A 21,817-nucleotide genomic window follows, 5' to 3' on the forward strand; every position below is an offset into this window, starting at 1 on the left:
CACAGACAGACACACACGCCCAGACGCACTGGGATGGAGGGCTCTAGGACCCAGCATCGGGAAGGGAGGAGAATGTGCCTGTGTGGAGTGGAGGTGTCTTCCCTGCCCTCCCCTCCCCTCCCCTCCTCTCCCCCTCCTCTCTCCCGCCGCCGCTACTGTCCCGATTCTTCTCTGCTTCCCCTTTCCCGCCAGCCCCGCCCACTTCCCTGGTCACGTGGAGCGCGGCCGGATTTAATCCCTAATCTCCCCAGTGCTTGTCCAGCAGTCCGCCGTTGGGGTGGGTGGGTTGAGTTAGTGCTCTGGCCCTGGACAAGGGGCTGGACAAGGTGCCTGGAGCCTCCCCCATGAGTTTGGGACAGGAGGGGTCGTTGGAAGCCCAGCTGGCACTGGAGACAGTCATTCAGGTGGGTCTGGGGGCTGCCCCCACCCTGTCTAGGATGGGGGCGATAGACCAAGCCGGAGTGGGGAAGGGGTGAGTGAATCCTGGGGGGTTGCAGGGTGTGTGTGAGAGAGAGATGCACTGAGACCCCTCTGGTCTGAGATGAAGGGATGAGGAGTATCTGTCCTGCATCTTCTCCCACTGTCTGTGTGTGGACGGGGTCCCACTCCCAGATTTCAGGGGTTGGGATTACCTGCTGGTGCAGTGAGCCTCACTCCAACCCTATCTGAGCTGGGTGGGAGCTCCCACACGGTGCTGCCCCCCTGGGATCTATGAGTGCTTCTCTGGCCAGGAGGGGTCCCCGAGAGTGTCCACCCCTAGGACTCTATAACTCGGTTGGGCTTCCAGGCACCCCCCCCCCATTTAGGGATTTCATCAAGTTTTCCTGGGCACCCACCTCTTGGGAGGAATCCCGGGTCTTGCCCCCCGCCCCCCTCCCATCAGACTCTCTTTCACTGCAGACCCTGGAGAGCAGCGTCGTGGGGCCGGGTCAGGACGAGGGCCCGAGCGTGCAGGACCCGGCCCCAGGCTCTCGGTCCACGTGCCTGCCCGCCCGCATCAGGGAAATCGTCACCCGCAACCTCTCCCCGCCCGTGAGCCCAGGTACGAGCCGGGGAATGGTCCAGACTCCTCAGCAGCTCACCGCTGCTGTCTGCCCACAGTCCTACTGCCTCTTAAATACCCACCGTGAGGCAGGTCCAGCCCTTCAGTGGAGAGACCCTTTTGACAGATGAGAAAACAGGGGCACTGAGCTCATTGGCATGGATTTGTCCCACAGGTGGTGCAACTGCAAAGCCGGGCCCAGCATCTCCTCCGAGCTGGCCTGTAGCCGACTGCAAAGACAAACTCCTGGGGCTTGGAGAGAGTGTTCAGTCTTTGCATGCCAGAGACCCACATTTGAGTCTTGACACGGCATGGTCTCCTCTCCAGAGCTGTGCTGGGAACGAACCACCTGCCCTCGCCCCCCAGAACGGAGCTGGGAGGACCCGCCCCCCCAACACTGCTGGGTATAACCTACAAAAATCAAACCAAATGAACAAAAAAGGACAAAATCCAGATCCCAGATTTCTCCCAGGGCAGGTGTGAGATGGTAGATTGAGGTCAGTCAGTTTAACTTAAGACTGAACTTGAGACCGAACCTGGCTGGTGACAGGGATCTTGGAGGCAGAACAGGAGTAAGTATGCACGTCTTGTATGCAGGCAGCCAACCCCGGTTTGATCCCTGATTCCACTTATAGTTTGCTGAGCACAGAGCCTAAAGTAGTCCTGGGCACTGCTGGGTGCTGGCTGACTCAGTGCCTCCCCCATAAAAGAACACCCCCCCCCCACCCCCGTCCCCAGGGCTGGACCGATAGCACAGCGGGGAGTGCTTTTGCCTTGCAAGCGGCCAACCCGGGTTCGATTCCCAGCATCCCATATGATCCCCGAGCAGCACCAGGAGTAACTCCTGAGTGCAGAGGCAGGAATAACCCTTGAGCATCACCAGGTGTGACCCAAAAGAAGTAAAAAAAAAAAAGAAAGCACCTCTACCTCAGTTGCGCCCAAGGCTGCCACTGCTCCCCATCAGGTTATTCCAGTGCCCCCTGCCCCAGTTTGGGAAACACTGACCCAAACACTGAATTGTGCTGTGTCCAGTTCTCCCAGGCTGGAAAGGGGGACGCCTGGAGTGGGGACACGGGTAGTTCTGACCATTCTTTTTCTCCTCCTCTAACTCTTCCTTCCTCTTCCTCCTCACAACCTTGCCTATGCTATGTTGAGCTCCAGCCTCAGAAGTTTCCAGAAACTCTTTCCTTTAAAGTGAGTTTTTTTCTGCTCCCTGGCATGATCTGGTGACTTTTCTGTCTATTTTACAGATCAGCCAAACTGAGACCCCCCAGGGACGTATAGTCATGGGGGAAAGAGGAGCCCAGCACCAGCCGTAGCTGCGTCCCTTCTGCTTGTGGCTCTGGGCCCATCTGCACCTTCCTTCCGATTCCTTAGCTCTTTCCCTGCATCCTAAGTGCTGCATCCGCCCCCCCACCCCCAAAACACAACACACACACACACACACACACACACACAAGTATGCACACACGTGTACATACACAATCTTTTTCTCTTTCTCTCTCTCTCTCTCTCTCTCTCTCTCTCTCTCTCTCTCTGTCTCTCTCTTTCACTGCCTGGCCTGTCTTCCTACCCCCAGCCCGGGGAGGGCCCCTGCAGGGGGAGGGCACAGCCCAGGAGCCCTGCTAGTAGCCAATCTTGTGCCCACTGTCCCTCTGCAGCCCCACCGCCCGCCCCGGAGATGGCATCCTTGCTGTCCCTGCAGGAAGAGAACCAGCTGCTGCAGCAGGAGCTGTCCCGTGTGGAGGACCTGCTGGCCCAGAGCCGAGCGGAGCGCGATGAGCTGGCCATCAAGTACAACGCCGTCAGCGAGAGGGTGGGTGCGGCCAGGGGGGCAGGAAGGGCAGGAGATGACCAGGCACACGAGGGTATGGGCGGGGCTCCAGCCTGAATGCCCGCAAGCAGACCCCTCCACTCTCAGTCCCTCTTCCTGCCCGGAGGGTGGTCAGGGGCCCAGGCGTGCTCCGAGGGTGCCCTGAGATTGGGGACGTGCGTGCCTGTGTGCTCATCCCCTCTCCCCCACACCTGCTTGCCCGACTCCCCCCAGGGCCCTGGGGATCACCGTGTGCTCCCATTCACAAGGGCTTTCCTTGGGGTCTGCCCAGCCTGGTATCATCTGGGGAGGGAGGCCTGGGCACCACAGACCTGCCACTGCTGCCCTGGGGCTTGGAGGGGTGGGGGGTGGAGGGGAGAGCTAGACCTGCCAGGATTCCCCAGCCCTGGCCCAGCCGCCCTGCTCTCTCTGCCTTGGCCTCTGGGCAATGACCCCGGTGACCCCGGGGAGCTGAAGGGAGCTGAGAGGTGGGGCAGGTTGGCGGGAGGGAAGCGTGTGTGTAGTGGGAAGCAGGGCTGGTAAGAACCGCACAGCGACAGTGGGTGCTCTGCTCTGTGCCAGGCACACCCTGGCACATGCCCCAAAGGCAGGCCCACCATGGTGCCTCTTTGTGTAGAGGAGAGAGCAGAGGCTCAGAGAGGGCAACCACCATGCTCGGGGTCACACAGTCAGTTCTGGCCAGGTCTCTTGATAACCCAGCCCAGGCAAAGGGTTCTGCTTTGCCAGTTTAATTATCTGGGCACCGAGAGAGACAAGTGGACCGGTAGAATCGCTAGGTTGCTGCAATGCTTACAGGGACCTCAGATGTGATTCTTGGATGTTCCAGATGGGAGCCAGGACCCTGGAGTCAAAGCTGGGCTAGGGTCCCCTGGAGGGTGCTGGCAGAGCCAGGCCCAGCGGCTCCGGGGCTGTGTTCCCAGGCCCGAGGAGATGTGTGCTTGTGTGTGTGTGTGTGTGTGTGTGTGTGTGTGTGTGTGTGTGTACTCCACTGCCATCCTAGTGTCTGCTCACCTAGATAGGCCCCCAACTTGTTGGGACTTGCCCAGAGGCAAGTGGGGGGCCCCAGTGGCCCCACTGACCGGGATGGTTTCCCAGGGATCGCAGGGGACGTGGCGGGTGGTCTGGCCTGAGTCCACGCTGTCTGTGGTGACGGCGTCCTGAGCCAGCCACCTCCCTCGAGGCCTTTCTTTGGGGGCCCCTGGCACAGAGCCAGGCACCCGGGGTCTGCCTCTTAAATGCCAGTGTGCAGATGACAGTGTCCCCTGGCAGGAGGCCAGGGAAGGAGAGGTGGGAAGTGGCAGGTCCCTTTGCTGCCAGGATATGGGGGACTGCAGCTGGGGCACAGGCTAGAAAATATTCATCGATCAAACTCCCTCCCAGGTCTTGGGGGGCCCTGAGTGAGGAGGAAAGGGGGCATGGGGTGGGACTGACTTTGACTGAGACAGGGGAATGATGCCCTGTTGGACACAAGAGTGTGACAAAGAAGGGCCCGGGCCAGACAGGCAGTACAGCAGGTAGGGCGTTTGCTTTGCACACATCTGACCTAGATTTGACCCCCAGCATCCCATATGGTCCCCTGAGCGCTGCCAGGAGTAATTCCTGAACATCACCTGGTGTGACCAGAAAGCCCCCCTCTCCCCCCTCCCCCCCTGCCGAATAATAATAAAGGGCCTCAAGGCCTTTCCCAGGGGGGTGGATCCAAGGATGACCGGCAAAGATAGGAGATTCTTTTTTTTGCTTTTTGGGTCACACCCGGCAATGCACAGGGATTACTGGAGTACCTGGCTCTGCGCTCAGGAATTACACCTGGTGGTGCTCAGGGGACCATATGGGATGCTGGGAATCGAACCCGGGTCGGCCGCTTGCAAGGCAAATGCCCTACCCGCTGTGCTGTTGCTCCAGCCCCATAAACGAGGAGATTCTTATACAGATGGGGAAACTGAGGCCTGGAGAGGGGACCCAGCAGTCCTTCGGTCAGTGGCTGGGCGTGTGCCCTGGTGTGTTCTGCTTGTGTGTTTATGAGCAGGATGTTGGCGTCTGTGATTTCCAGGGGTCCAAGCAGTGGCCTGGGGCCTGCACCCACTTCCCTAGCTCCCCCCAGGTGACTCCTGGCCACATTCACCCCTTCCTAGCATGGTCACCAGCCTCTGGGCCAGGACTCAGGCCTATAGTTTGAGCTGTCCCCCCCTCACCAGTCCTGTGCTCGGGACCCTGTGCCCAGCAGTAGCCTGGGGTCTGGCCGGGTCGCACGCAGCAGGATTGAGCCACTCCGTGGTCCGCTGGGCTTTGTCTCGTTGAGCACATGGAGGGTCAGTGACTCAGAGCCTCCCCCAGACCAGAGGGAGGACCCCAGGGTACTGCGGAGTCCATCCCCCTCTCCCATCCCGCCAACGCCCCACTTCTTCCTGTCCCCAGGAGCAGGTGCAGGGTGAGGCAGCTGGGATGAGGGAAGGAGTGGCTGTGACCCCTCAGCTCCGCAGGAGGGACCCCTGGGCTCCTGCGTGGCCATGGCAACCTGGCCAGAGTGAATTGAGCTGCAGCACTGGGGTAGTGGTTGCCGGGGAGACAGAGAACTTTCCCCCACGCTTGGTTTGGCGGAAGCCCCAAATCACCAGATAGACGGGGCGGTTGGGTGAGGAGCCAGGGAACGTGGGGGAAGGGCAAGTGTGGCCAGGAGCCCCCTGTGGCTGGCCAGGAGCTCAGGGGAAGTGGGTGCGGTCCCTGAGCACTGCCTGCACTCCTGGAAATCATAGGTGCTAACACCGGTTCACACAGATAAGCGGAGCACAGCAGAGCCCACGCAGACACGCACGGAGACCCAAAGCACGTTCCAGAACCCCAGACCACCACTCTGGGCACTGCCGGCCAGTCCCGGCCAGTGCACAGCATGTCACTCAGTCACACCTCTGCTTACAGACCCTCCACCTCCACTCAACACACTCCTTTCCCTTTTTTGGGGGAGGGGCACACCTCGCAGTGCTCAGGGCTTACTCCTGGCTCTGCACTCAGGAATCACTCCTGGCAGACTCGGGGTGGGGGTGGGGAGCATATGGGGATGCCGGGAATCAACCCCCAGTTGCCCGGGGGGGGGGGGGGCAAGAGCCCTCCCTGCTGGTCTATCGCTCCAGCCCCTCAGCACACACCTTGTCTCATGTCTCACGGCCATACACGGCTGGACAGTCTCCAACACAATACGTCCTTCTCAAGGTCCCTAACAGGGACCTAAAGCATGGGGGCTCTGACGTGCACCCCCATCCCCAGGACATTCCATCCACATACCAACAAGCCCAGTGCCCAACTGGGTCACTCCCCCGCCCGCCGCCAGTTCAGGCAAGCCTAGGCGAGTGACGTCACCCCCTCACTGACGGCCCCCCACTTCCCTGCACAACACCTCCCGCGCTGAGTCCCACACGTGGGAGGGCACTGCCCACCCCCGATCCAGCGCTGGGCCTACACCCAGCCAGCGCTGCCCCTAGAGGTGGGGCAGAGTGCAGAGGCGAGGGGGCTTTCTGTGTGGCTGTAGGTCCACTGAGCGTGACCTGGGCATGTGGGCTTGACAGAAGCAGGCGGGCCCGGTTAGTCAGCGCGGGTGACGTGGGAATGTCCTGCACACCCGGGAGTGGGGGCTGTGAGTCAGGCGGGCGGGATGCTGGTGCTCCACCTCCCAGTGGTCCTGCTCATCCTCAGCTGCCTTCTCCCTCTCTGACCACAAAAATAAAAGGATTTTTCTGTCTATGTGGGCAGCCAGAGCTAGGCAGGCCCACGAGATCTGGTGTCCAAGGGGCTGTAAGCCGGAAGGGCATGGAGGACTCGGGTGGCCGCAGGGGCTTCAGAGAGGCCTGAGAGAAGTGGGCACCCTAGCCCTGCTGGGGCAGAGAGGGCCTTAGCCAGCGTGCAGGGCTCTGGATTTCAGAATCTCTTACTGACCCCCGCTGGGTGCGAGGGTGAAGGGGGGTGGGCCACCTGTGTGCATGGCCCCTGTGCTCTGATCTGCAGATGTGTATTGATACCTTTTTCCCCTTTTTTCTGTTGTTTTGTGGTGAGGGGGTGAAGCCTCAGTGCCTGCAAGGCACAGTGAAGGGGTTCCCGGGTGCTTCTGCCTTAGTCGGTGATTGCAACAAATGTGCTACCACGGAGAACAGAGAGCCAGACTCCCCCGGCTCGCTTAGGGCGGGGGTGGGGAGGCGCTGCGCTGCGGGGGAATCTAATAACCATCCTCCTGCGGGAGGCTCCCCGTGTGAGTGGGCGGCCGAGACTCCTCCACCCCCCCCCCCCTTGGCATCTGTGCCCTTCTGCGCATTGCCACTGCTGCTCAGCTGCGTGTCCGTGTGTCGGTGCGTGCTCTGTCTGTCTGTCCATGCATGCTGGGTCTGTGTGTCCATGCACGGCCGCCTTCATCCATGCACCTGGATGCATTGCATCATGGGCCTGCCCACACGTGCCTGCAAAGCATTGTGGGCCTGAGCTCGGCCTGGCGCGCCCCCCCTTCTCCCCGTCCACTGCAAGAGACCTGGGCCTGCCATCCCCACCCCCCCGGGGGCAGGCCCACGACTCTTTCCCCCCCTCACACCCCACGGGGGTCCTTCCCTGCAGCTGGAACAGGCTTTCCGACTGGAGGCCGGGGAGCTGGAGACGCAGGAGCCGCGGGGGCTGGTGCGGCAGAGCGTGGAGCTGCGGAGGCAGCTGCAGGAGGAGCAGGCGTCCTACCGGCGCAAGCTGCAGGCCTATCAGGAGGGCCAGCAGCGGCAGGCGCAGCTCGTGCAGCGGCTGCAGGCCAAGGTCAGGGTCAGGGCTAGCCCTCTCCTGCTCCTGCCCGCCCCGCCCCCTCCCTGTGCCCACACTCCCTGGGGGCTCACTCCCCCCACTCCCACCCACCCCCAGATCCTCCAATACAAGAAGAAGTGCTCAGAGATGGAGCAGCAGCTTCTGGAGAGATCCACGGAGCTGAAGCAGCAGCAGCTGCGGGTGGGTGCTGCAGGGTGGGCCGGGGCCGCCCCCCTGCTCTCCACGGGCCCTCCCTGATGCCGCCACTCTCCCACCCAGGACACCGAGCACAGCCAAGACCTGGAGAGCGCCCTCATCCGCCTGGAGGAGGAACAGCAGAGGTGCGCGCCGCAGGGGCGGGGCCCGCTTGAGGCCAGCGCGCGGTGGGGGTGCGCCTCCCGGACCCCTGCCCAATCAATCAATCAGTCAATCAATCAATCGTTCTGCTTGCCCCACTCAGGAGTGCCAGCCTGGCCCAGGTGAACGCCATGCTTCGAGAGCAGCTGGGCCAGGCCAGCTCGGCCAACCAGGCTCTGAGCGAGGACATTCGCAAGGTGACCAGTGACTGGACACGCAGCCGCAAGGAGCTGGAGCAGAGGGAGGCAGCGTGGAGGCGCGAGGAGGAGGTGGGCATGGAGGTGCCGGATGTCCCCAGGCCCGCGGGGAAGGGGACCCAAGGAAGGGGGTCTGCAGAGGGAGAGGGGGTCCTGCTGCCTTACCTTGACCCCACGTGGTAAGCTCTACCGTGGTCACACCCTCAGTTTAATCATTTTATTTTTTGGGGGGGTCACTCTAGCAGTGCTTGGAATTTACTCCTGGCTCAGTGCTCAGGGAATACTTCTGGTTGTGTTCTGGGGACCATCCACTGAAAAATACCCAAACTCCTAATTTGGGTTTTTTTGGTAGAGCCTCCCACGAAGTGCTTAGGGGCCCAAGGGCCACTCTTGGCACTTCTTGAACAGCCAGAACAGTAGCTCAATGCTCAGGCCCAGGATTTGCTTCTGTTCTGGTCCTCCAGTGTTGGGGCCATGCACCCAGCCATGCTCGGGACCTTCAGGGCTGTTCTGGGTAATGCTGGGGGATGGGAAACATGTGATTCCAAGGATCAAACCAGGGTGAGGCCCATGCAAGATATGACCCTAACTCTGCACTATTGTGTTTTGTTTTTGGTCACACCTGGCAGTGCTCAGGGCTTACTCTTGGCACTGCACCCAGGGATCACTCCTGAAGCGCTCAGTACCATATAGGGTACCAGGAATTAAGCTCAGGTCAGCCGCTGCATGCAAAACAAGCAGCCTACACACTGTACTATCTCCCAGACCCTACTTGAGTTTAGTTTCTTGTGTGCGCGTGTATGTGTGTGTGGGGTGGGTGGGGGGGAGCAGGGCGGCACACCTGGCAATGCTCAGGCTCTGCATTCAGGAATTACTCCTGGCAGTGCTCAGGAGACCATATGGGATGCCAAGGATTGAACCTGGGTCAGCCGCATGTAAGGCAAGCGCCCTACCCACTGTACTATCGCTCTGACCCCTCCCAGGCCGTACTTGAGGCATGTATTCTCACATGCTTGGGCTGGAGCGATAGCAAAGTGGTAGGGCGTTTGCCTTACAAGCGGCCAACATGGTCTACCCGAGTTCGATTCCTCTGCCCCTCTCGGAGAGCCCGGCAAGCTGCCGAGAGTATCTCGCCCGCACGGCAGAGCCTGGCAAGCTACCCATGACGTATTCGATATGCCAAACACATTAACAACAAGTCTCATGATGGAGACGTTACTGGGCCCGCTTGAGCAAATCGATGAACAACGGGAGAACCGTGACCGTGAATTCTCACATGCTTACACTGAGTTACCCCTCAGCTCCGCACATCCTCAGTTTCATTTGGGGTTAAAGGACCAGGGAGAGGGATCAGTGGGCAGTGTAGAGGTGCAAGGAGGAGGTGGACATGAAGGTGCAGGAGGTCCCTGACCTTGCTGGTTTGCCCCGACCCACGGGGAAGGAACCCTTGGAAGGGGTTCTGCAGAGGGTGGGGGGGGTCCCACTGCTTTACCTTAACCCTGCGTGGTTTAGGTGCAGAAGATTTGAGTGTAATCCTCACTGCGTGGTCCCCTCCGCTCACCAGGAGCGGGAGCACTGAGCTGGGAATAGAGCACCAGGGCACCCCCAGGTTTGGCCCCCAAATCAGGAATACTAGCTAAACAAACAGATAAAGATACAGTGAGCTGCCCAGTTAGTTGTGCCGCTGAGAGCTTCCTGCAGCGCCCTGGGAGAGAGGGAGGTGTGGGAGCAGGGCAGGGCAGCCTGGCATGAGAGAACCCACTGGCTGGACAGAGGTGCCCCCCAGCTGGCTAGAGCCCAGGGGCAGCGGCCGGCTTTCTGCAGCCCTCGCCCTGTTCATTTCCCTGTAGTCCTTCAACGCCTACTTCAGCAGTGAGCACAGCCGCCTTCTGCAACTGTGGAGGCAGGTGGTGGGAGTCCGGCGGCTGGTCAGCGAGGTGAAGATGTCCACCGAGAGGTGAGGCCGGGGGGCTGGGGGCACCCTGTGGCCGGAAGCCCTGTGTTTTCTTCCAGGGCCCAGGGTGGGACGGAGGGGCTCGTGCATCGCAGGCCTCTGCGCTCCCACTGACCTGCCTCCCTGACGTCTAGCTTCTTTGCTGAGTGTTATTTTCTCATTTTGTTTTCCTGACCCAGACCTGGTCGTGCTCAGAGTTCATTCTTGGCTCTGAGCTGAGGGCTCCCTCTAGCAGTGCTCTGGGGATGGAGCGCAGGCCTTCTGCCTGCAGAGCATGCACGGAACCCACTGAGCTGCTGCCCTGGTCACTGGAGCACCCATATTGTGATAGACACTGAGATTGTCACAGAATTTGTTTGGGGTCTCATCCCGAATTGCCCAGGCTTACTCCTGGCTCTGTGCTCAGGAATGACTCCTGGCAGGCATGGGGGACCGTATGTGGTACCTGGGATCCAACCTGGGTCAGCTATGAGTAAGGTTGTAATCTGTACTGTTTGTACCCGCTGTACTATCACTCCTGCCTGGTCAAAGTTGTGTGTGTGTGTGTGTGTGTGTGTGTGTGTGTGTGTGTGTGTGTGTTTTGGGCCACACTGGTGATGCTCAGAGCTTACTCCTACTTTGCACTCAGGAATTACTCCTGGTGGTACTTGGGGGGACCATATGCAGGGCAAATGCCCTCCCTGCTGTACCCTTCTTATCACTGATGCTCCCGGCCCCAATAGTATTTCTCATATGAGTAACGCTCCATCAGGTCACTTTACATCCGAAGTCTTTCTCCTGGTCTTGGGGCTGAGCTGCAGTTCATCGGGCTGGAGTGGTGGAGGAAGCGCCGCTTGTCCATTTGCATTTTCCAGAGTTCCTCCTGATTGTCCTCCATGCTGGACACAGCCACTTACCCCAGATGGCTGTCTCCCCAGAGCCTCCCCTGTGCACGTGGGGACCTTTTCTCTTGGGGCAGTCTGACAGTGTCAGCTCAGTGTCATGGGTTTTTGTTTTAGTTTTGTTTTTTTGGGCCATACCCAACAGTGCTCTAGGGGCTCCACCCAGCTCTGGACTTAGTCTTAGTGGTGCAGGGAATCAAAACCAAGCCTCCCTCTTGCAAATTATGTGCTCACAGCACGGAGTGATATTTAAGTGGGGAGGGCACTTGCCTTGCATGTGGCTGATTCAGCTTCAATCCCCTGCATCCCATATGGTCGAGCACTGTCTGGTGTGTTTCCTGAGTGCAGAGCCAGGAGTAACCCCTGAGCATCCCGGGTGTGGCCCCAGAACCAAAACCAAATATGTGCTCTGCCCCTTGAGTCATTTCTCTGGCCTGGTGTAGTTTATTAAAATTAAAGATTAAATTAAGGGGCTAGAGCGATAGCACAGTGGGTAGGGCGTTTGCCTTGCACGTAGCCAACCCAGGTTCGATTCCCAGCATCCCATATGGTCCCCTGAGCACTGCCAGGAGTAATTCCTAAGTGCAGAGCCAGGAATAACCCCCGTGCATTGCTGGGTATGACCCCCCCCAAAAAAAAAAGCTTTTTTTGGGGTCACACCTGGTGCTCAGGACTTACTCCTGGCTCTGCACTCATAGATCACTGCTGGTGGAGCTCAGGGGACCATAAGGGGTACCGGGATTGAATCTGGGTCAGCCATGTGCAGAGCAAACGCACTGCTTGCTGTACTATCGCTCTGGTCCCACGTTTTGATTTGTTCTGGCGCCACACTTGCTGGTGCCCAGGGCCTGCTCCTGGCTCTGTGTGTGGGTAGTTGCTCCGTGTGGTGCTTAGGGGACCACGTGGTGGCGGAGAGCAAGCCGAGTCTCTGATATGTGAAACTTGCACTTGGCCCTTCAACTGTCTTTCCGGACCCCCAGCCTAGTGTTTTTTTTTTTGCTTTGGGAGTCACTCGTGAATCTATATACTCAGATTAGGTGCCAGGGATCAAATCTGCCGGCAAGGCAAGTGCCTTCACCCCTCTCCAGTCCCTCCAGCCCGCCCCGTGGTGCAGCCTTCGCTCATCCCTGCCCCATGTCCTCCCTCCTAGGGACCTGCTGCAGCTGGGGGGAGAGCTGGCCCGCACCTCCCGCGCCGTGCAGGAGGCCGGCCTGGGGCTGAGCTCTGGCCTGCGGCTGGCGGAGAGCCGCACCGAGGCGGCCCTGGAGAAACAGAGCCTGCTGCAGGCCCGGCTGGAGGAGCAGCTCCGGGACAGGGAGCTCCGGGACAAGGAGCTGGCCCAGCTGCAGGTGCAGAGCGACCTGGACAAGGCTGACCTCAATGCCAGGTCGGTGCCCCCCAGGGCGGGGTGGAGGTTCTGCAGACACAGCAGGGGTACGGGGGAGGGGAGTGTCTGTAGGCTGGGGTGTGCCCTTCCCTGGTGGGAGCTTGGCCTCGCTTCCCAGTTACCCCATTTGGCAGAGGGCAAGACCGAGGCTCAGAGGGCTCTTGCTCAAGGCACATGTGCCAACCTCTGATGTCAGGCCTTTCACTCCAGTGACCAGGGCACTTCCTGAGACCCTTCCCTGGGTTTTTTTTTTGGGGGGGTCACTCCCAGCAATGCTCAGGGGTTACTTACTCCTGGCTCTGCACTCAGGAATTACTCCTGGTGGTGCTCGGGGGACCATATGGGATGCTGGGAATCGAACCCCGGTCGGCTGCATGCAAGGCAAACGCCCTATCCGCTGTGCTATTGCTTCAGCCCCTGAGACCCTTCCCTGGAACTAAAAGGAGAAATCACCTCATTCTCATTTTCGGAGAATGAGAGGGAAGGGAAGTGACTTGCCTAAGGTCACATAGCTAGGGAGTTGCACCCCAGGGGATGGTCTCAGGTTTGGGGAAGGACGAAGGATGTGGAAGATACTGGGATTACAGACACTCTGGGTTGGGTCTCTCATTCACCTGTGTGGCCACTGCCCCTCACCTCCAGAGTGTCCGAGCTGGCCCTGACGGTGGAGCATCTTCAGAAACAGCATCTGGAGAAGGATGAGCTCAACAAAGCCCTCACGGAGAAGCTGGAGGCTCTGGTGAGAGGCAGGGAGGGACAGCAGTGGGCCAGGCACAGGGATGCGGCTGGGCACGGGGAGGTTCAGAGTCCCCCTCGTGGGTGGAGCTCCCAGAACGTGCCCAGCTCAGTGGTGAGATGTTGACCTTGATTGATTCAAGCCCTCGCAGCTTGTAGCTTGACCCCCACTGGACAGTTGCAGAGACCCATGAGACCTTGTCCAGTGTCTTAGGGAGTGGGGGGAGTTAGGACGCAAGTCTGTCCTGCCAGCCCCCCGGGGGAGAGTACAGGGGGGAGGTGCTTGCCTGGAGTGCAGACGGCCTCATTTGATCCCCAACACTGCACGGACCTTGAGCACTGCCAGGAAGGACCCCTGGGTCCATAGTCAGGGGTAACCCCCAGACTCTGCTGGACGTGGCCCACAAAGTTCCCTCTCCCCCCCCCCCCCACACACACACACATTGCCCTCTCTCAGGGACATTCGAGGGTGCTTGTGGGCAGCCCACCCATCACCCTTCTATTGCCCACCCAGCCTGTGTTCTCTGTCCAGCTGTCTCCTGTGGGCTGTGGGACCTAGAGCCAGCCGTGCCCTGCCTGAACCCGCCTGTCCAGGGGAGGGTGATGGGTGTGCTGTGGGGTCACTAGGGGTGGGAGACAGGGAGGGGGATGAAAGTGGCTTCCAGACTTGGGCGCGGACCCCCGACCCCCTCTCTTATCTCTCCATCATCACTCCAGGAAGCGCTACGGCTCCAGGAGCAGGTGGCTGTGGAGGCGGAGGACGGTGAGGGGCTGCAGCAGACCCTCCGGGACCTGGCGCAGGTACGACCCCTGGGCTGGGTCGGGTCAGGCAGTCCTGGGCCAATGCGCCCTCTGGCGGCCCTGAACTGAACTGCAAGCAGTTGCGGGCCCTGGGGACCCAGTCCCTAGGGGTCGCCCTGGCGGGGAGGGGCTGCCCTGCCCACCCGGAAGAAACTGGTGTCTTCCCGGTCAAAGAGAGAACTGAGCTAGGGAGGCAGGGTTAAGAGCTGTGGGCTCGTAGGAGTGCTGTCAGGAAGACTTCCCGGAGGAAGGGAGTTTAGGATGCGGAGAGGGGGCGAGGCCGATGCCCCGGGCTTCTGCCGCCCGCAGGCCGTCCTGTCGGACATGGAGAGCGGGGTCCAGCTCAGTGGCTCCGAGCACACGGCCGAGACGTCCGAGGGCAGCCTGCGGGGGCTCTCAGGCGCGCGGACCCCGTCCCCGCCACGGCGGCCCTCACCCAGCCGGGGCCGGTCCCCACGGCGAGGCCCGTCCCCCGCCTGCTCCGACTCCTCCACGCTCGCCCTCATCCACTCTGCCCTGCATAAGCGCCAGCTGCAGGTCCAGGTACGGAGGGGCCTGCGCTTCCCGGGGTGGGGGGGTGGGAGTGCGGGGGGTGAAGCCGGGGTCCCTTGCGGAGGAGGCTGAGCATCACAGGAGTGGAGCCGGGGTCCCATGGGGAGGCCTGAGCGTCGCAGGGGTGGAGCTGGGGTCCCATAGTGGGCCTGAGCATCCCCAGGGTGGTGCTGGGTTCCCATAGGTGCGGCCTGCCCAACCCGGGGGTGGAGTTGGGGCCTTACAGGGGTGGGGCCTGCGCATAACAGGGGTGAAGCTGGGGTATCATGGGGGAGCCTGAGCATCCCGGGGGTGGAGCCAGGATCCCATAGGGCAGGACCTGAGCATCCCGGGGGTGGAGCCGAGGTCCCTTAGGGCGGGGCCTGAGCATCCCAGGGGTGGAGCCGAGGTCCCTTAGGCCGGGGCCTGAGCATCCCAGGGGTGGAGCCAGGGTCCCTTAGGGCAGGGCCTGCGCATGGAGAGGGGAACCCAGGGTCCTATAGGGCAGGGCTGTGAGCATGGAGAGGGGAAGCCAAGGTCCCATGGGGCGGGGCCTGAGCATCCCAGGGGTGGAGCCGGGGTCCCATAGGGCGGGGCCTGAGCATCCCAGCTTAGAGTCTGCAGGACTCTATGTGCCCAGCTGAATTTGAGCTCGTGGGCCTGGACCTGGGGGCGTGGCCTGGGTGGAGCTCGAGTCCTGGTTTAGGCAGGTGATTTGGATATTTTTTTTATTTGGGGCCACGTTTGGCCGTGCCCAGCGGTCACTCCTGGTGGTGCTCAGGGGACCATATGGTATGCCGGTGGTCGAACTGGGTTGGTTGTGTGCAGGGCAAATGTCCTACCAGCCCCAGTCTTGGATAAACAGACGAGAGGGACTTAGGAGTCCCCCAAATTGGGACACAGAGGGACACCCGGGGCCTGGGAGCCCCTTGATACAACCCAGGTAGGGGAGGGGAGTGCGGAGCTCTGTCAGGCGCCTGGATTTCATCAGAGATTTCCAGGACCCCAGGGGGAGGGACCCCCGGAGGGGTCTTAGCCTCACTCTCCGGAGCTGTCCAGGGCCCTCCACACCCTGCCATTTCCCCGTGCCGCAGGACATGCGGGGGCGCTATGAGGCCAGCCAGGACCTGCTGGGCACCGTGCGGAAGCAGCTCGGGGACAGCGAGAGCGAGCGCCGGGCGCTGGAGGCGCAGCTGCGGCGGCTGCAGGACGAGACCGACGTGGCCGCACTCGCCCACGAGGAGGCGCGGCGGGAGGCCAAGCGGCTGCAGAGTTCCCTGGACCTCCTGACCAGGTGCCCGGGAGGTCAGAGGGGGGCCTGGAGCCTGCGAACAATGGGGGCGTCCTCCGAGGTACAGGGATGAGCCGCGTGTGTTTGCTGAAGGTCTAGTGAAAGGGAATTCATTATTTTAAAATTATTTTTACGTTTTTGGTTTGGGGCACCGGACAGTGCTCAGGGGTTGCTCCTGGCTCTGCACTCAGGAATTATTCCTGGTGGTGCCTCGGAGACCATAGGGGAAGCTGGGAATTGAACCTGGGTTAGCCATGTGCAAGGGAAGCGACCTACCCACTGTACTTTCCCTCCAACCTCTTCAATTTTTTTTCTTTTCTTTTTGGGTCACACCCAGTGATGCACAAAGGTTTTTCCTGGCTCATGCACTCAGGAATTACTCCTGGCGGTGCTCGGGGGGATTATATGGGATGCTGGGAATTGAACCTGGGTTGGCCGCGTGCAAGGCGAACGCCCTACCCGCTGTGCTATTGCTCCAGTCCCTCCCTTCTTCTTCTTTTTTTATTTTTTTGGTTTTTGGGTCACACCCAGCGATGCACAGGGGTTACTTCCCCTGGCTCTGCACTCAGGGATCACTCCTGGCGGTGCTCAGGACATCATATGGGATGATGGGAATCGAACTCGGGTCAGCCGTGTGCAAGGCAAACTCCCTACCCGCTGTGCTATTGCTCCAGTCCCCTCTCCCTTCAATTTTTAAAAATAAATTTCTGAGAGAGAGAGAGATGGAGAGCTCAGTAGGATGCAGCACCTGGTTTGCATTCAGGAGATCCGGGTTCTCTCTGGCACCACCTGGTCCCTCAGGTGCCCGCAGGAGCAATCCCCAGACACCAAACCAGGAGTAAACCCTGAGCACTGCTGGTGTGTGGCCTAAAAACAAATCAACATAAACTTTTTTTCATTAAAAGAGGTTTTGGAAGGGGGCCTCCCTCGCAGTGCTCAGGAGCCGGAGGTCATTGTCAGCGGTGTTCAGCTCACACCCCTAGTTCTGACTGCCTCTGAGGTCACACCCAGCAAAGATGGTCCAACAGACACCGGTCTGTGGAGCTATGGGTTGAACTCGGGGCTTTGTGGGTTTTTTGTTTTGTCTTCTTTGGGGGCCACACCCAGTGATGCTCGGGGGTTACTCCTGGATCTGCCCGCAGGAACTACTCCTGGTGGTGCTCAGGGGGCTACATTGGATGCTGGAGATGGAACCCGGGTTGTTTGTGTGTAAGGGAAGCGCTCTTCCCTGTGCTCTCACCCTGGCCTCCTGACTCGGGGCTGTGTGCATGTCACACATTTCTTCCAACCATTGGAACCATCTCCCTGGATCCCTTTAAAAATGTTTCTTTTTTCTGCTGCTGGACGATTGCTCTGGCCCAAAGTAAAATTTCAGTCCCACCATTGCTCTGGCCATATTTCAAATCCTTGGCAACCCCATTGACTAAAGATCATTTCTGTCCCCTCAAGACTTCTAGGCTGTCTCTTGAAGATACTTGGGGTTTGCTTCCCCAGTGATGCTCAGGAGACCAGGATGGTTCAGGCCCGAGGACCCCATGGGCTTGCTTGGGGTTGTGCTGAGGGGACATACATGGTGTGGGGAATTGAACCATGCCCAGCTGCCTGCAGGGCAAGCCCTCATCCCCTTCTGCCCTTTCTCGGAGAATTTTCACATTACCCGTCTCTTCACTCACATTTTGATTATTGCCTTGGTGTTGCTTTTTGGTTTTCATCTTCAACCAAAGTGGAATCTCGCCATTACAAGGTTTTCCTTTTTGGCCTTTGGGTCACACCTGGCAGTGCTCGGGGCTGGCTCTGCACTCTGGGATCTCTCCTGGTGCTGCTCGGGGAAGCATATGGGGTGCCAGGGATGGAATGTGGGTTGGCCGTGTGCAACGCAAATACCCACCCTACTCTCTGTACTATCAGTGTCCACATCAGAAAGGGTTGGGGAGTAGAGAGGAAGGAAGGTGGGGCCTTCTCACTGCCTTCCCGCCTGCTGGCTGCCGGCTCCCTGCTCCCTGAGGCCCGGAGCTTTGCATTGTGCTTTCTGCCTGGGAGTGGCCGGGGTCCCTGAACACCCATGCCAGGCTCATTGCCCAGTGCTCTTCATGGGTCCTCTCAGGCAGCCTTCCCAAGCTGTGTCTGGTGGCTGAGAGACTTGCCCAGACCTGGGATGTGACTGAGGTGGGAACTGGCATTCAGTTCAGGCCCGTCTGGAGAGACAGACAGCAGCACTGTCCCTGCCTGGACAGAGAGGGGCGTGTCCCGTGCTTACATCACACCCAGCACAGCAGTCAGCATTCTGCAATTTTTACTTACTAACCAGCTTGTATTTTTTTTCCTGGGGGAGGGGCTGGGGGATGTCACGCCTGGCTATGTTCAGGGATTAGTCCTGGTGGGGGCCCCCGGGGACCATATGGGGTGCTGGGGATTGAACCTAAGCCTGCAAAATTCCAGGTAAGCGCCCTTGCCACTGTAGCATCTCTCCTGCCCCAAGGTGGATGTGTTTTCCTCACCTGCTACCAACCTTCGTATCTCATGGGGGGATTTTTGTTTTTGTTTTTGTTTTTGCTTTTTGGGTCACACCCAGCGAGCGATGCTCAGGGCTTATTCCTGGCTCTGCACTCAGGAATTACTCCTGGTGGTGCTTGGGATGCCGGGATCGAACCCAGGTTGGCCACGTGCAAGGCAAACGCCCTACCCGCTGTGCTATCGCTCCAGCCCCTGTTTGTTTTGTTTTTGTAACAAAAACCCACAGTAACCCCGCAATGTTCAGGGGTTACTCCGAGCACTGCACTCAGGGGTCACTCCTGGCGGGCTCTGGGGACCACATTGAATGCCTGGGATCAAACTCAGTGGGTAGGGCGTCCAAGGCAAGCATCTGCCCATGGTCCTACTGCCCTCGCCCCTGATTTTTTTTTTTTTTTTTTAGGGCCATATCTGGTGGGAGCCAGGGGCGACTCTCAGTTCCAAGCTTGGGGATTACTCCTGGGGGTGCTTGGGAGACGCTGCGGTGCCAAGGCTTGAACCCGGGGCTCCCCCGTATGTGCTCCCGTTCCCACGAGCCGTCTCTCCAGACCGTTTCTAGCGGATTTGTAGATGGGCAGTGGAGGACGGGGCTAGCGGGCAGGAGGCGGCCCCGGAGCCCCACCAGCCCGCCGTCCCTTGCCGTCCAGGGAGAAGAGCAGCCTGGCCGGCAGCCTGCAGGCGGCGCAGAAGCAGGCGGAGGAGCTGCGGCAGGAGCGCGAGAAGCTGCAGGCTGCCCAGGAAGAGCTGCGGCGGCAGCGGGGCCAGCTGGAGGAGGAGCGGGAGGACGCCGCCCAGGAGCGGGCGCGCATGCGCAGGGAGCTGGAGCGCAGGTGAGGCGCCCGCGGCCTGCCAGGCTCCCCTGTTGGGCTCCCACTTCCCCTCCCGTGCTAGGTCTTCTCGCCTGCCGTCCCACTTAGGGAAACTGAGGCTCAGAGTGGTCAGTCACTGACTTAGCATCAGAGAACTGGTCCCAGGGAGGGAGGGTGTGGGTGAAGATTGAAAACAGTCATGCTGGTGGGTGGGTGGGGGGCCTGGAGAGATAGTACAGGGGTTTAGACAATTTGCTTTGTACAGAGGTGACCCTGCTTTTACCACACGGCACCTACGGTCCCCTGAGCACCACTGGGTGTGACCCAACACCCACCAAACCTCACTCCAAAATAAAGGGGAAACAGGGCCTGGAGCAGTAGCACAGCGGGTAGGAGGTTTGCCTTGCACGCAGCCAACCTAGGTTCGATTCCCAGCATCCCATATGGTCCCCCAAGCAGCGCCAGGAATAATTCCTGAGTGCATGAACCAGGAGTAACTCCTGTGCATCGCGGGTGTGACCCAAAAAGAAAAAAAAAAGAAGAAAAAACAGTCATTAAAATGGTAGTACTGTGGCCGGAGCGATAGTTGAGCAAATAAGCAAGTAGGGTATTTGCTTTGCATGCAGCTGACCTGGGTTCAATCCCTCTATCCCATAAAGTACTGCCCATAAAGTACTGTATCCCATAAAGTACTGTAATTCTTGAGTGCAGAACTAGGAGTAACCCCTGGGGATCGCTGGGGTGACCCAGAAAGCCAAAATTAATTGATTGATTCAATGGTAGTAGTGGGGCCGGAGTAATAATACAGCAGGTGGCTCAGATTCTATCTTCGATAACCCATATGATCCCCAAAGTTCACTGGGAGTGATTCCTGAGCACAGAGCCAGGAATAACCCCTGAGCATCGCTGAGTGTGGCCCCCCCCAAAAAATGAAACACACAAAAAAACAAAATAGTCATGATCTTTATTCTTTTTTGTTGTTTTGGGGTCACAGCTGGCTCAGGGGTTACCTCCAGCACTATGCTCAGGGCACCACACGGGACCAGAGACCAAACCCAGGCCTCGTGCCTGCTGTGGATGTGCTTGGCACTTGGAGCATCTCCCAGTATTTTGAAGTTGGACGTTACGACAATTGTGCCACCGACATATCCAGGGACTAAGGTGCTCACTTTGCACGTGGTCATCCTTAGGTTTGATTTCTGGCTCCACACATGGTCTCCCAAGCACTGCCAGGTGTGGCCCCAAAACAAACAAATGAAGTTATAGGCACAGAGAGGTCATGTGACTTGCCCAGGGTCACGTGGCTCATCAGCAGAAGCCAAGGCAGATTGGAAACTGGGCAACAGAAGCAGGAGGGGAGAGGGGAGAGTGCGCTCTCTCTCTCTCTCTCTCTCTCTCTCCCCGCTTCCCCTGGTTTTGGGGCACACCTAGCAGTGCTGGGAGTGATTCCTTTCTCTGCACTCAGGAATCACTCCTATTGGTGCTCAGTGGACCGACCATATGGGGTGCCAAGGATCAAACCTGGGTCATGCAAGGCAAATGCCCTCCCCACTGTGCTATCGCTCTGGCCCCTGTATTCTCAGTACAAACGGTCATACATAATAGCCTTGTCACAACTTTGCCGGGCAGATCTTGGCCTATTTTGCAGTCGTCAGACTTGAGGACTCTGTGGCTGTCCCTGTGTGGGTAGGGGGTGCCTGACTGCAGCAGCCACGGGGCCGGGAGAGACCTGGCTCCCTGCCCTCTGCACACAGCCACAGACAGCTGGAGCAGCTGGAGGGGAAGCGCTCGGAGCTGGCCAAGGAGCTGGTGGAGGTGCGGGAGGCGCTGAGCTCCACCGCGCTCCAGCGGGACATGCTGCAGGCCGAGAAGGCCGAAGTGGCTGAGGCGCTGACCAAGGTGAGGCCCTGTTGCCCCACGAGCACAGAGGGACCCCTGCTCTCGACCCTCGCCTTCTCACCCCAGACGCACCCTTCCCTGGACGGATCCTTCTGGGCACAGGCTGACATTCAAGCCCAGCCACCTGGGCACTGGCCTTCGTGCGGGCCATAGCCCTGCTTTCCCAGATGCTCCTGCCCACTTCTGTGGCTTGGGCTGTCCAGTCCTGTCTCGGGACGCAGCTCCCAGGACAATCTGGGGACTGCCCTTGGCGGGTGCCTGTCCCATTTCCCGTTAACTGGCCCTGCGCTGAGCTGCTTCTCTCTGGCCACGGGGACCCTGTGGCCTGCCCTGGGCTCTTTACTTCTTGCAAAGCCTCCCGCTGTGTGGGCTTGGGACATCTACCTAACCTGGGCGGCAGCCTTTTGCAGGGATTGTTTTCTGCCACAGGGTGGCGCCCTCGTCCCCTCCAGCCCCCTCACCTGGACGGCAGCCTTTTGCAGGGCTTGTTTTCTGCCACAGGGTGGCGCCCTCGTCCCCTCCAGCCCGGCTCTGGGCTGTCTCTCCCCACCTCTCCCTCCTGCCTGGTCCTCTCTGGTGCCCGACGCCCCTGGCCCCTGGTCCCCACCCTGCAGGCGGAGGCGGGCCGCGTGCAGCTGGAACTCTCGCTGACCAAGCTTCGGGCCGAGGAGGCCTCTCTGCGGGATTCCTTGTCCAAGATGAGCGCGCTCAACGAGAACCTCGCACAGGACAAGCTGGCTCTGAACCGCCTCATCGCCCAGGTACCCTGTGCACCTCCCAGGCGCCCCACCGAGGCGTCCCAGTCCACACACCCTGCCTCTCTG

General features: G+C 59.7%; 1 protein-coding gene across 2 annotated transcripts in view; it reads left to right on the forward strand.

Moving 5' to 3' along the window:
• The first annotated feature begins 292 nt into the window (after window positions 1-292).
• CROCC (ciliary rootlet coiled-coil, rootletin) overlaps window positions 293-21,817 on the forward strand; it is a 43,286-nt gene continuing 21,761 nt past the window's right edge. The window contains exons 1-16 of one of the 2 annotated variants that reach the window (XM_056122658.1): window positions 293-404; window positions 901-1,042; window positions 2,704-2,858; window positions 7,470-7,655; window positions 7,758-7,841; window positions 7,920-7,981; window positions 8,101-8,266; window positions 10,045-10,151; window positions 12,180-12,416; window positions 13,059-13,155; window positions 13,869-13,952; window positions 14,262-14,495; window positions 15,578-15,777; window positions 18,933-19,115; window positions 20,849-20,993; window positions 21,608-21,754. In XM_056122658.1, coding sequence (XP_055978633.1) covers window positions 345-404; window positions 901-1,042; window positions 2,704-2,858; window positions 7,470-7,655; window positions 7,758-7,841; window positions 7,920-7,981; window positions 8,101-8,266; window positions 10,045-10,151; window positions 12,180-12,416; window positions 13,059-13,155; window positions 13,869-13,952; window positions 14,262-14,495; window positions 15,578-15,777; window positions 18,933-19,115; window positions 20,849-20,993; window positions 21,608-21,754 — 2,289 coding nt within the window. In that variant the 5' untranslated portion in view covers window positions 293-344. The remainder of the gene's footprint in view (window positions 405-900; window positions 1,043-2,703; window positions 2,859-7,469; window positions 7,656-7,757; window positions 7,842-7,919; window positions 7,982-8,100; window positions 8,267-10,044; window positions 10,152-12,179; window positions 12,417-13,058; window positions 13,156-13,868; window positions 13,953-14,261; window positions 14,496-15,577; window positions 15,778-18,932; window positions 19,116-20,848; window positions 20,994-21,607; window positions 21,755-21,817) is intronic. The other variant, XM_056122659.1, reaches the window with a different exon arrangement.

Source organism: Sorex fumeus, unplaced genomic scaffold, assembly GCF_029834395.1.
Source record: "Sorex fumeus unplaced genomic scaffold, SorFum_2.1 ptg000047l, whole genome shotgun sequence".
NCBI classification, from domain to species: Eukaryota; Metazoa; Chordata; class Mammalia; order Eulipotyphla; family Soricidae; genus Sorex; species Sorex fumeus.